This window comes from Manis javanica, chromosome 4 (assembly GCF_040802235.1).
Source record: "Manis javanica isolate MJ-LG chromosome 4, MJ_LKY, whole genome shotgun sequence".
In the NCBI taxonomy this organism is placed as follows: Eukaryota; Metazoa; Chordata; class Mammalia; order Pholidota; family Manidae; genus Manis; species Manis javanica.
Genome location: NC_133159.1, coordinates 26,873,154 through 26,887,217, shown reverse-complemented (window position 1 = coordinate 26,887,217; position 14,064 = coordinate 26,873,154). Strand labels below are relative to the sequence as shown.

At 34.0% G+C, this 14,064-nt stretch overlaps 1 protein-coding gene across 8 annotated transcripts in view; it reads right to left on the bottom strand.

The window, feature by feature from the left end:
• The window catches only part of ZMYM4 (zinc finger MYM-type containing 4), a 163,334-nt gene that overhangs the window by 45,115 nt on the left and 104,155 nt on the right, over positions 1-14,064 (bottom strand). For 5 of the 8 annotated variants that reach the window (XR_005053736.2, XM_036990700.2, XM_036990703.2 and 2 more), the window contains 3 exons: positions 6,845-7,369; positions 5,154-5,215; positions 4,626-4,796 (listed from right to left, as the gene is read on the bottom strand). The exons of 2 other annotated variants lie outside the window; for them this stretch is intronic. Coding sequence is in view for 5 of the 6 variants with exons in the window: in XM_036990700.2 (XP_036846595.1) it covers positions 4,626-4,796; positions 5,154-5,215; positions 6,845-7,369 (758 nt within the window). In the remaining variant the exon portion in view is untranslated. Of the gene's footprint in view, positions 1-302; positions 525-4,625; positions 4,797-5,153; positions 5,216-6,844; positions 7,370-14,064 lie in introns of those variants that run through there. One more of the 8 variants, XM_036990704.2, reaches the window with a different exon arrangement.

Below are 14,064 nucleotides of genomic sequence, written 5' to 3'. Positions count from 1 at the left end.
TGTGTATTCCTATTTATTCTTCAGAACCTATTGATATTTTCATCAGAGTTGTACCAAACTAAATCTTAATTCAGGAATAACTGATATCTTACATTTTTAAGTCTCTCCATTCATTCAAGGTATCTTTCATCTGATGTAAGCACTTTTTAGTTGCTTTGCTGTAGGGAATAGGGTACTTTTCATGATACTATCTAACTGGGAAACAACTGGTTTATAGAAATATTGCTATATATAATTAAAATTCAACTAGCTACTCCACTGAACTTTCATGAATTTTATTACTCTTTAATAAAGATCCTTACCGCGAACGATGACAATCTGTCTCCCCTTTTTCCCATATTTCTTCTAATTTCTTTAACATGTATTGGGTCGAAAATCCAACGAGAGTTAAATAATAATGCTGACATCGATAATTTGTTTTCTTTTAGCAATTATTAACAGAAGGTTTCCATCATTTTACTTTTAAATTCAATGACTGTTTTTGATCTGAAGTACATATTTCCTTACCATGATCAAGACAGTATCTATTATAAGAAATGTACAGTGAATTACATGAGATGCCTTTTGGTATCTATATAGTCTTATCTGATTAGTTGATGAAGTTACATATTAAAAGATTTTCCAATATTATACTCATCCTGACATTCCTATGTTTATATAAAATACATTATAGCAAATTTCAAGTAATGAAAAGTCCAGAAAGAAACAATACTCACTGGCATACTTTACTGGTCTCCAGTCAGTCCTCTTTATCACTGTGAGTTATTCCGAATTCAGATACTTCCTTAAGCCTCAAGTACGTATTACTTATGTATTACAAGTAAATATCTACCTTAGGTACTCCGCTTGTACACTCCACTATGCCTTCAAGGCAGAATCATGTTTTACTAGTATCCCCTCAGTGACTAATTTTAAGAATATTTAATTAACAAATCAACAACTAGTAACTTGAGAAGTGAAAATCTGATGATTCGAAAGCTTTCAGAAACAGAAACACAGGTGTCAAAACATAGCAAATTCTTTACCTTCCCTTAGTTTACCAAAAAGGAAGATCTGTATCAGTATCCCAGAACAGAATTCTGGAAATGAACCCAGTTCCTATAAGCCGTTAACCTGACATGATTACAAAAAGACCAACATTTAATTACTGCACTCTACTTTCCAAGATTGTATGACTCACTATTTTGACAATTATTTTGCTTACCCATCCAATCCATTTACTTCAGTGAGAGATTACAAATTAGCTCTTTTATTATGAACAAAAAGAAAATTATGATTTTAATATAATATTCACTGAATGTCCAGCTTTTCAAACCTATAGAAAAGGAAAATGAAGTCTCTGGCTTTTTTAAATGTCTATTTTAAGGTGAAGGTGGGGGAAAAAACTAGTGAAAATGTTTGATAACCGATCTGGGTGATGGATACATGAGTATATACATGTCAAAATTCACTGAAATTGTACACTAAGATTTGTGCATTTTATGTACAATAAAAAATGTGTTTTTCTTTGAAAAGAAAAAAAAGTTCTGTTTCAAAACCTTCCTATGCATTTTTTAAAATTAACTTCTATTTACAGAAAGACTGGCAAACTAATAAGAGTAAGACTTGAGTATGGCCCCAAATTACCTCCTTCCTGGCCATATGGTGTTGAGTAACTAACTTAACTTCCATGAACCTCAGTTCTCTCACCTACAAATGCGAGTTTATACTACTATGTACTTAGTCATATACTATGGCCTTCTTATATAGGAGGATGAACAACATAGTATAGGTAAAAGTATCTCTAACTGTAAAACACTACAAAAAAAGTTATATACAGTAATATGCAATGTGATTTGAATAAAATTAAACTGGGATGCTAAATGATGTTATGCCAGTGACAAAGGCAGGAGGATGATAACTGGAGAACCCAGAAAATCATTAATGAAGAAATAATTAAGAGCAAATGGGTAGTGGTTAAATGTATTATACACACACTTCAGCACCTTAGGTGATTTATATGGGAAAGTAAAGAAATTAAGACCAAAATGAATTGTATAGAAAGGAGAATTCAGAAGTGAGCTGAAAGCAAAACTACAAGTTCAACAAAGAGAAAAGCCAAGGGAAATTTTGACAAAGCACCAAGAACTAAAGCTATCACCTTATTAAACCATGAAAAAAGTTACTAGTAGTAACTGTCAAAAGTAAAGGTTGACCACAGTGTTAAATCTACTAATATTTTATGAGAGTTAGGTTAATAGCACTATTTTAGAGCCTATGAAAATAACATTTTGGAGCTCCCTTTTGCAGTCTGAGGAAATGAATTAAGAGTGATAAAGCATTAGGCAGTATTGACAGCAAGGAATACAGATTTCCAATGGTCATGGGGTAGACATACCTAAAGAACAGGACAATGAAGAAGGGAGAGGGAGAAGGGGAAAGGCAGGTAAGAGGGAGGGAAGGGGAAGAAAACTAAAAGAACAGGTTATCTATAGTTTAACATGAGACCCCTGAGGAATTTCTACAAGAATTATCAGAGGTCTAAGTCCATGGGATTGGTATAGGTGATAGTAGAGAGGACTTCTCATAGAAAACCTAGGTTTACTTACTCACATGCTGGGACTTGCTTATTGTGGGGTCAGGGTAAAGAATGCTTCCCGAACCTTATTCCCATATCTACATAGCCTCCTGCTTGGTTCTCAAGAGTTCAATCAATCAGGTGGTGAGCCTTTGGGGAAATTCTTCCTCACAAACGATGAAACTTCATATATTTGTCACTTTTATAGACATTATTATACTTTAAATAACTTATAAAAATGTAGGTGTTTCTGTGTCCTGACAGTGCATCCTATCGGTATTCTCCAGCCACTGGGACTTCTGACCGCTTTCAAAACAGTAATACAAATAACGCTTCCTGATGCCCTCTTCCCCCAGTGTAATTGGTCTTTGCTTTAACTGCCTTTATCAACCCAAGAAAAGTGTCACTGGGTCATGTAGGAGAGAAAGCGATGCCTTTGGTACCATGCCAACATTCATTTTTTATGGATTTCTCTTGTCTACTTTGGAGCATGTAAAGAAATAGGAGTTCTGCCCTGTATACAGACATGGTTATAATCTAAGGTATATACTGCCACATGAATGTTCCCTATGTGTTAGGGCATTTCGTAATCCCTAATTCAGATATCCAAGATCTCCATTTTGCTGCTTCTGCTAACATGCTTTCCAACTACAATCTACTCAGATATTTTCATATACCTACTCTACCATATTTTTGTAGCCACCACACTCATACTCATTCAACTCCTATCATCAGCTTTATCATCACTACCCCACATAGCTACTTCCACTGGACACCAGATTGTTACTTCCACTAGACACCAGATTGCCTAACTGAGCATCAATCTGACTCAAAGAAATCATCTACATCTACAAATCACCTATTCTTCCATCTCCTTACTATGAAACAGTGATTCTCGATAGAAGATGATTTTGCCCCCTGCCCAGAGAACATGTGGCAATGTCTGGTGACACTGGGTAATGTGGATGCTACTAGTATCTGGTAGGTAGAAGCCAAGGCTGCTGCTAAACATCCTATAGTAACAGGAACAGCCCCTTATAACAAATAATTATCTGGCCCAAAATGTCAGTAGTGCTGAGACTGAGAAAAACCTGCTCAGAGACATCTGAACAAAAAAAATCTCTTCCACAGGAGTCTTAAATTCTCAGTCCCCTATTATAATAGAAAGATAGGGAAAGATAAGTTTTCTCCAGATCAAATATCATTTCAGAAAAATAGCTAATTCATGCTATCTTTACTTCTTAGCCTTGAACTCATGTCATCTATATAAAACACAGAGTACTCAAATTATTGCTGCTATTCTGTGGTCCTTCAGTCCTCTTCCTACATTCCAAAATGACTACCACACCTTACATAATCCATTCCAACCACTGTAATTAATGGCATTAACTTCACATATAACTTCGATGACTTCAGGACCTCAGTTACAGATATCTATGACTTTCATCTCCAGAGGAACCTTAAAATAGCAGAGCTCTATCCTTACTTTCCCTTATTCCTCACAGACTCCAATTTGGAATCCCATAACCTCCATCAATACCTCCTTTACTTTCTAGCCACTGATCCAATGAACAGGTTTATCAATCAATTAACCCTTCCATAGACAATCTGTTCGTTAATACCTCCTGAAAAACACTTAAATCTATACATTTGCCTGTACTTCATTAGTTGTAGCTGCAAAAGGGCTTATTACCTTATAGAAGCTCAATCACACCATAAACTCATAAACCACCATACACCTTCAGCCACATCTGCTATATGAATCTCAAATCTTGAAGCCTCACACTTTGCCTAATCCTGCAACAAAACTATAAAAATCATAGAAGAGTGATATTAAGGACAAAATGGATTAAAAGCCTTAATTACTACTCAGGGAAAGCTTCACCTAACTCTTTGACTCCTCAGTATTATTCTCACAAGATAATTCAAACTGCCTCAACCTTCATGAAGAGTCTCCTCTCACCCTATCAACAAACCAGTTAACTTTTTAATCAAGAACTTCCTCTCTCAAATGAGTAATTCATTGTGTGGCACAAAAAAAGGAGGGAAGAAAAGGTGAAATGTTTACTTGAGCATTGTCAGGTTCATCTTTAATTTTGTCTAGTAGTCCCTGCTGTGGTGCCATTGCTTTGTCATACTCATCATCCAAAGGTTCTTCTTTAATTCTAATATTTGATGCAAAGGAATTCCCCAGTTCCGAACCAATGGATTCTTTATTGGCAAATGGGAAGCTGGAATCCTAAAACACAATATAAAGGATTAATAAATATTCAGATTTAAAAATTATTCCTCTTCAGGTTAACACCCAAAGAAAAGTTCACTGGAATGAAGAACTCTATGGATATTCATTAGAGTCCTTATGCCTAACAGTAAATGTGATTTTTGTCTAAATATCAAATACAAATAAAAAATCTAAGAGCTGAGACTTCTCAGAACATCTCCAAAGATGTCCTTACCCAAATAATAAAGCAAATTAAAAAAAAAAAATCAGTGCTCTACCTAACACATATAGTTACAGTTTAGAAAATGACATTAAAAAAAAAAACTTTGACACTTGCCACAGTTACAGCAATCTACATACACACTGAAAACTTACCCTAAAGTTTGTTTCTGGGGTTTGTGGTAAATGGGTATGTAATGTTTCTTCAACTTGATTAGCTATTGAAAGAAAAACAAAACAAAACAAACATATGTACATGAATAACAAATCTTATAAAGAGTGACCTAACAAGCTATCATTTGATAATTACCTCTCTTTTCCAACAAAGGTGCTCAATAGAGTGAAATGGGTCCCAAGAAATACCCAAAACGTGATTTCACTCAAAATAAATATTTTGGCCCCATTTAACTTTTAGCCTCACCTCATACTTATCCTTGCTCAAACCTAAATAAAGTGGATAGTTTTGTCACTATGCCTCAAAAATAACTTCCCCATTTCTGCCTCTATCATACCAAGTCTCTTCTATCTATCCAAATATTTACAGTCTGCCAGACTCAGCTCAGTTCCAAATTCACCTCTTCTCAATAAAATCGTCACTGTCCACTGAGTTAAAAATCATCTAATATACTGCTTCAGTCATTTGAAAGACATCATCTGTACTGCCTTATAACAAACTCTTCTATCACTGTCTTTAATTATAAATTAAATCTTATGCTATTTAACTGGTCACTGACACTTCTACTACTTCACTTGTCCCTTCTATTACTATACATTATGTTCCTTGAGGACAAATACCCTAATTTGTCCCCCAAAGAGATATAGAAAATATGTATTTACTAATAGATGTTGAAAAATATAGTACCCTTGTATAACCCTGGACATAATGGATACTTATATAAATTCTTCTTTTTAACTATACTGATTTATTCTTTCTCCCGTATTTTACCTAGCATTGCCAGAAGAAATGGTGTATTATACCTTGCTTTCCTTCACATGCACTGGTCATTTATTGAAGTATTACTATTTTTACTGCACCAAAGATGAATAAGATACAATCTGGCCCTCAATAAACACCTATACTAACAGGTAAGGCAAAAAAAATACTGAACTATAATATTGTAGAGTAAGTACTATACATAATGAGGTAATAACAAAATGCTATGGAAATATAGTTAAGGAAACAATTCATTCTTAACATAGAGAAGTTAGGGAAGACTACAGAGTAGAAGAGGTTTATGAGTTAGGCATTGTTGGATACAAGTACTTTTACAGGTATACATACAAAGAGAGAAAATGACAGGCAGGCAAATGGAACAGCAAGAAGAAAGGGAGGCACTGAAGTAAGAAACTTTATGATATATTCAAGAATGGAACCGGAACTCAAGTATAGGGTACACCAGACAAAGAGGCTCAAGAGGGGCCTTAGAGGGGCCTTAAGAAATTCAAACACAAAACAGAAATGTTATCAAAAAGAAAAACCCTCCCTAATTTGGACTGACTGGTGGGACAGCAGTTTGAATCAGTGCTTACAGCACAAAGAAGTTAAATCCAACTTCAGGTTCCAATATTCAACCAAAGAAAATGATTTCAAGTATCTTGCCTCCTCATCAAAATATTACAACCAGGAGAGGGAGAAATGAGGTTTAGAGCTATTTTCCAACCATTTATACCATTACCAAAAGTTACTGGGAGAAATTCACTCTGCAAAGAACAAGGATAAAAGAAAAATGACACGCTTACACTGATTTTAACTGTTCATACTTTGCTTAGCATCAGAAGTAATAAAAGCTATAGTATTACCAGTATGTTATTTATTGTATTTATGACTCTATTCCAACAATTATTACCTGCTTTATCAAAAAAACTGCTTTTCAACCTTGAATCCAACTCTTTATGGGGTTTATCCAACCGTTTTTCTCGTTCATGATAAGTTGGGTCTCTATTTTTCTCCTTTCCAGAAAATGTCTCTTTGCTGTTTTCTCTTACTAGACTAAAATCTTTCCGTATTGATTTAAACACAGAAACCTGATCAAACTGTTTAGGAAAGTCTTTTTTTAATTTATTTTGAATCTGTATTTCATTTTCATTGTCTGATTCATGCTGTGTGACTCTTCTCTCTATTTCCAAGCTATCATCAGTATGAATTGAAGAAACAAGATTGTCCTTTGAACTAAAATCCTGTTCATCCTCATTGTCACTACCAACGACTGGAATTCCTGCAAGATCCCCAGAGTTCAAAAAATAATCATCTTCATCCAGCAATGAATTTTCAGATCCTGTTTGATTCGGCATTCCATAAGACATGCTGTCAAGGGTAGGAGTTAAGTTGTGGTCTATATCTTCAGACATTTCTGTATCCATGATACCACCACCTTAAAAAGTAAAATACTGTTTAGACAAATGATAGTGCTAAAGATGACCATATTTATAAGGTCTGTCTGGTGTTTAACCAAATATATTTTTTCTTTTCAAACAAAATATAGATAATAATACTGCAGTATTTGATTAGCACCTTGATACAGATGTGACAGTTTATGACTATCCTTATCTTACTGATAAGGAAACAAGGACCTAAAGCTTTTTCAGGTTAGGAAGACAGGCAAGGTGATACAGAAAAAAGAATACCAACTTCAGAATCAGATATATCTGTGTTGGATCAGCATGATCAATGAAAATCTATGTGACCCTGAGAAGTAAACTCTCCTGATTTCTTTATGTGTGAAACAGTATAATACTCACCTTGGAGATTAATTTGTGGTGAGGATTAATGATATCATGTATAAAGGGCCTACTAACACAGTGAATGACACACAGAAGGGAATTATAAAGTGGAAATTGTAATTATTATAATGATTATTCTAGGGAGCTGAGAATAGAACCTAGATCTCTCTCTGGTCTCAGAGTCCCAATTTCTCTGCACTCACTCTAATAAAGACTTACAGCAGCTAATGTTTATAATGGTAAATATTTAAACACAAAACTTTAATTCATCCAAGCTATAATAAATTAAAAAAACCATTTACTGTTTAACACTACATGCTCAAATCTCTCCATTCCAACATAAAAAACCTCCCAGCCCTGTACTTCCTTCTGCTGCCCTCATCTACCTTTTCTTCACAAACTTCAAAAGAAATCTACATTGGTCTTTCTACTTCATATCCTAATCATTAACCCTTTGAATTTAATGCATTCATATTGTCAACTTCACTTTGGATCTGCTCTCATTAAAGATCACCAATGATCCCCTATTGATTTCCAATTGACTTTTTTCAATCCTTATATGGCATATCCCTCCTGGATAAAATTCCTTTGGTTTCTTTCACACTTTATTTCTTCCTACCTTTCTAATTAGTCTATTAATTTATTTCATACTTCTTTTCCTCTATATATGAACTCAATAATCCAGTTCTCTTTTTAATTTTATACACTCAAGACTATTTCATTCATCACCATAACCTTTACTTTTGCTGTTGACTAACTTCCTAAGCATTCTGGCTTAATCCTTTATTTGAAGATTCAGATGTCTATTATTCAACTAGCTCCTATAGATTCCCTAAGAATCTCCTACTTAGTACCTCCAAAACCAAACTCACCATGTTCCCATTCCAAGCATACTCTTTTTGTACTTCTGTCACTTATTAATAGCTTCCCCAAGCCAGCAATTTGCTCACAGGATAGAAAATCACCCCAGTTCTCCTTCCTCCTGGACAAATTCTGTCAACTGTACTCCTTACTATCTTTCAAATCCAATTCGTCCACTTGGCACCATTCCAACATGCCACACATCTCTTTCTGTTGACAGTGTATTAAGTCAGCCCACATGGGTATCTAGGAAGCAACCATGTTCTTACAAACCATACCTCCAAATTACATTCAGTTGGTTCATGAGCAAGCAAAACGGAACTGATAAAAACACGGAGTGAAGCAGACTAAAATTTTAGTGCCACTGATAGCCTAGCCTTGTTTTTACTTGTTCGTAAAGCACAAATAAACCCTTCATGTGGTAGGTTCTTCAAATCATTCCCTGGATTCCATGCACTAGGGATATTTCTGGATATTTTTGGATAAGCTGGTTTGAGTTGGATTAACTTGTAATCAAGTCCTAACTGACACAAGGTCCAAATTAATGTGTTCCTCAGGTTGCCCTCCTCCATAAAAACACCAGAATTATCTTTCTAAACCATAAATCGGTCCATTATTATACCTTCCCTTGAAATTCTTCAATAGTTCCCCACTGCCTAAAGTACTCATTCATTCAGCATTCCTAATATTTATTAGGAAATAACTGTGGTAAACACTGTTCTGGGATAAAATGATGAAAAAGATAGCTACAATTCCCCCTCCTCACACCTATAAAAACAAATAGAGGATATAATAAAATAAGAAAATTGCCATTTTTATCTAACTAAAAAATAATCCAAACAACAGATGCTAAATCTTGGGAATGTCTACAATTTATTACACATAGCAAGCCAAAGAGAGAGAAGAGAAGCAAGGAGAGATGAGAACATGCATAACACTGTAGATATTCATTGTACTGTTCTTTCAATTGTTCTACTTATGTGAAAATTCTCCTAATAGATTAGGGTGAAAATATAAATAAAGGATTAAGATGGTAAAAAACACATACACATACAGTGTGATAAATCTACCAAACTGTAAGCAACTAAAGGTCAAAGTCAGAACTTCTCTATACACATAGCATGTGCTCAGTAACTTCAGTAAATGAGAGAATATGCACATATGTGGTCAGCAGTTTAATCCAAGGTCTCTAGTATATGAGAAGCAATACTAAAAAGTAACATTATGAGCAACTTTTGAAATCTCTGTTTCAAAATTTTTAATCCAGCCTATGGTATTGGGAGAAAATGGCAACTACCTGGAAAAAACTGAATCCCCACCTCATACCAAATTAATTTCCAGATGTATTTTACTTTAAAAAATAGAACACTAATATTAAAGTACCATGGAAAAGTTATTTTCAAAGAATTATTTTCAAGTCTTAAAGAGGGGAAAAGCCTTTCTAAAGACACCACAAAATCCAGAATAAAAGACCAATTTATTGAATAAAGTAATAAAAGATCAAATGTGACTTAAAATTCCTACAGAGAGAAAATCCAAAACAAACCAAAAGACTGAGGTTAAACTAGTTAAAAAGATTTTACTGCACTTTATATTACAAAGGGTCATTTCCCTAATAAAGATAAGACTCTTACAGTTGAATAAAATACAACCAAATACATATATAAAAGCAAAGTACGTGAACAAACATTTCACAGGGAAGGAAACACTAAGGCTGAACCTTGCTCATTAAGTGAAATTCAAGTTAATAATACAATGAGATACCATGTTCACAAAACACGCTGGTAATGACAAAAGGGTTTTCCTAACAGCCTAGCGATGCTATAGGCCAAAAAATATACAGAGCTTGTGACACAGAACATATGTGAACTGAAAAGCCTAAAATATTTACTTCTGACCCTTAATAGATAGAAAACAAGTTTGCCAACCCGTCCCTGTAGCCAACTACTACTGGTAGGAGTATAAACTAGTACAATCCTATTTAAGAATAACCAGGCAATACTTATACTTTAAAATACACATACCTCTTGAGCCAGTATTTCAACTTCTAAGAATTTATCCTATAGATATAACCTCTCAAGAGATCTATGAAAAAGAACATTTATACCAGCAAAGAACCTATCTGTTCATCAATGAGGCAAAATTAACTACGGTACATACCTACAATGGAATATTATATATTTGTTATAAAGAATGAGGCAGTTTTATGAGTTCCCAATCAATTAAGTAAAAATATCTGAGGAAGAATATACATACAAATGTACACACATATATATAATGCTATAACTGCTGTATTTTTTAAAATTTATGTGTATGTAAATTGTTAATACATAAAAGTATCTTCCATTGATTTTCTATGAAAACAAGAATTAGGTGGCTAAAAGAACACCAATTTTTCAAAGCATACCACTTTATATGTTGGAGTTTTGAAGCAAATTTATCTATCTATTGAAAAAAAAATTTACCCTTACTTGAGAATACACTCAAGACTTAAAGCTTTTTCAGAGATGGCAATTTCTAACAAAGCATATAATCTTAACTTGCAATGTTGCTAGTTACCACACAAAAAATCTATAGGCTACATGAAATCTTGTGAGGTTAAAAAGTCCTAGTTATCTTAATATATACAATTAACTGGAACAGAATTCGACTTACTTTTGTGGTCCATGCAATCAGATAAAAGAAACAGCTTGTTTCTTAGAGCCTAAATCTACAGAATAAAACATGACACTACATTCTGTCTGGGGATCATAGTAGCTAGCAAAACAAATAAAAGACAAATTTCTCATGGAAGATCCCTAGCTTTTAGACAGAGTGAACATGCTGGGAATGTTTGGGGAAAAGCAAGAACTGCATGGCTGGAACTGAATGAGCAAGAGGAAGAGTGTTAAAGTAATTCACAATCACAATATAAGCTGGTCATGGGGACAGTAGTATAGCATAGGGAATACATGGTTCTGTAACATTTGACTACATTGATAGACAGTAACCGCACTAGAGGAGGTGAGGATTTAATAATATGGGTAACTGTTGAACCACTGTGTTGCATATTTGAAACCAACATAAGATTGTGTATCAATGATACTTTAAAAGGAGGTTGGGAGGAAGATTGCTAAAATATGAGAAAAGAGGAAAAGCCATAAGATAGGTTTATTAGGAATCTAAAGATCACAGAAAAAAAATGTGAAATATTTAAGTGTGAAAGGATATCATTAAAAGGTCCTGACAAGGGACTGACATGATTTGTTTTATAAGCATCATCCCAGTGTCTTATGACTCCATTAAGGCTGTTAAATGTTACAGGAGTGAAGAATAGAAGCAGGAAGACCAGTTAGGAGGTTACTGCAATAATCCAAGGAAAAACTAGTAGCTAAGACCAGGATAGATGTGAGAAGTAGTCAAATTTAGATATATTTTGAAGGTAGAGGCATTTCCTGATATATGAGGAGGACATGAAAGAAGTCAAAGATAACAGGGTGCCATTTCTTCAGATGGGAACTCTAAGAGAGCAACAGATTGAAAGAGGTAGGATGAATAATATTGTTTTGAAATGGAGCTACAAGAAGGCAACTGGATATATTAACAAGGAGTTAAAAAGGAGACTTTTGCCAAGAAATGACATATAAATTTGGGAATCATCAATGAAGAGATGGTACTTATTATTAGGAGCTAGGTAAGACCATATAGTGAGTTTAATTACTAGAGATGGGACAGCCCTGAAATACTTCAACATTCAGCAATCTGGTAGAGAGGAAGGAATCAGGAAAAAGGACTAAGATGGAACACACAGTGAGGTAGGAGGAAAACTAGGTGACTGTTGTCATAGAAGTGATGGAAGTGTTTCAACAGGGAAGAAGTGACCTGCGATAGCAAGTACTGCAGAGATAGCACATACACTGAAGATTGAGAACTGACTATTAATATTGGCAAAGCTGAATAAACTTCTAACTTAACTAACAAGAGTTGTATCATGAAAAAGTAAGTGTACAATCTTGGAGTGGGGTGATCCTAATAGAGACTGAGAGAAGAGAACTTGGGAGTCTTAAATACAGACAAATCTTTATAGTTTTGTTGTAAATTAAAGAAAATGAGCAGAAACTAAAGTCTAGAGTTAAAAGAGTTTTCTTGACTTAGTATTTTTTTGTTTTCTTTTTTGGCTTTTTATTTTTTCGGTGAGACTTTTTTTTAAAGATGGAGAATATTACAGCTTACAGTATGATCATGAGCATGATCCAAAAAAGATGAAATAACTAAGGAGTTCAAAGGAAAATCTTTGTGCAACAGATGTGATCAGTACATAAACTTGCTTTGTAAAAGAATGAAAGGAGTACATGGGTTAAATGCAGGTAGGTTGTTGGACCTCGTGAAAGTAGAATAAAAGAGTTGTTTAAGCAATTTAAGTACAATATCTGTGTTTGATAATGAAAGTAAATTTCATGATGCCAAGTCAACTTTACTCCTTCTGCTTAGTCCTTGCTTTAGTGGCATACTGATATTTCTATACACCCAAGAATTATCCCATTTAAGGTACAATCACCAACTAAGGAACTCAATAACCATATAAATGAACATTGTAAAAGGACTATTACTTTCATTGCCAATATATTACTTAATTCCTCTCTTATATTTTTGTTTCTAATCAAAGCTTAACTTCCTGAAATGCAGTAATATCAATTATAATTTTACTTTGTAAGTCATGGTTCTCTAACAATTCACTGACATTGCTTTTCTCTCTTAATGAAGGAACAAAAAATCAACACTATGTTGAAGAATGTAAACACAACAATAAGCTAATCTAGTACATTTTAAATAAAACCTTAAATTAGCATTTATTTTGTCAATGAAATATTTCTAATAGATGATTTACTATTATTCAATAAAATACTATTTCCTAAGTAATAAGTGCCTCTTTATATAATCAGGAAAGTAGTCCAACAGTTAAAAGTCCAATAAAGCTAGGAATTATTTTTTTAAAATGAAATGTACATGATTTAAAGACTTATTTTTACTGAGGATATATAACAGCACATTGGCCAATCATATGATGATCAGCCAAGATATTGAGAATAAGTATGCTAATTTGAGTTCTTTCTTGAATAAATCACACCCATAAAACAATCCTCATGACTGCAATTTTGGTTTCTTTAAAGTATAATGAGAAAATAAAGAAAGTTGCACTTCCATATTTCTACTGACTTACCTAGTAAGTCTTTCTAAAGCAAATTATTCAGAGACAACTCACTTTTCAGAGAAAATTTCATTAGTGTAAAAATGGTACAATTAAAATTATATAATTACAATTGACAACAACTACTAGAATAAACAGGTTTGGGAACAACGGAATCTTGGTAAGCATGCAATTCAACAGCTGAATCATGTGTATTTGCCTAAAACTACCAGATGTTCCCTCAACATCCACTCTAGCTTCCTCCCTTAATGACAGAATCCTGATTCTCACCAGGGCACACTCACAGTAATAGGGAAA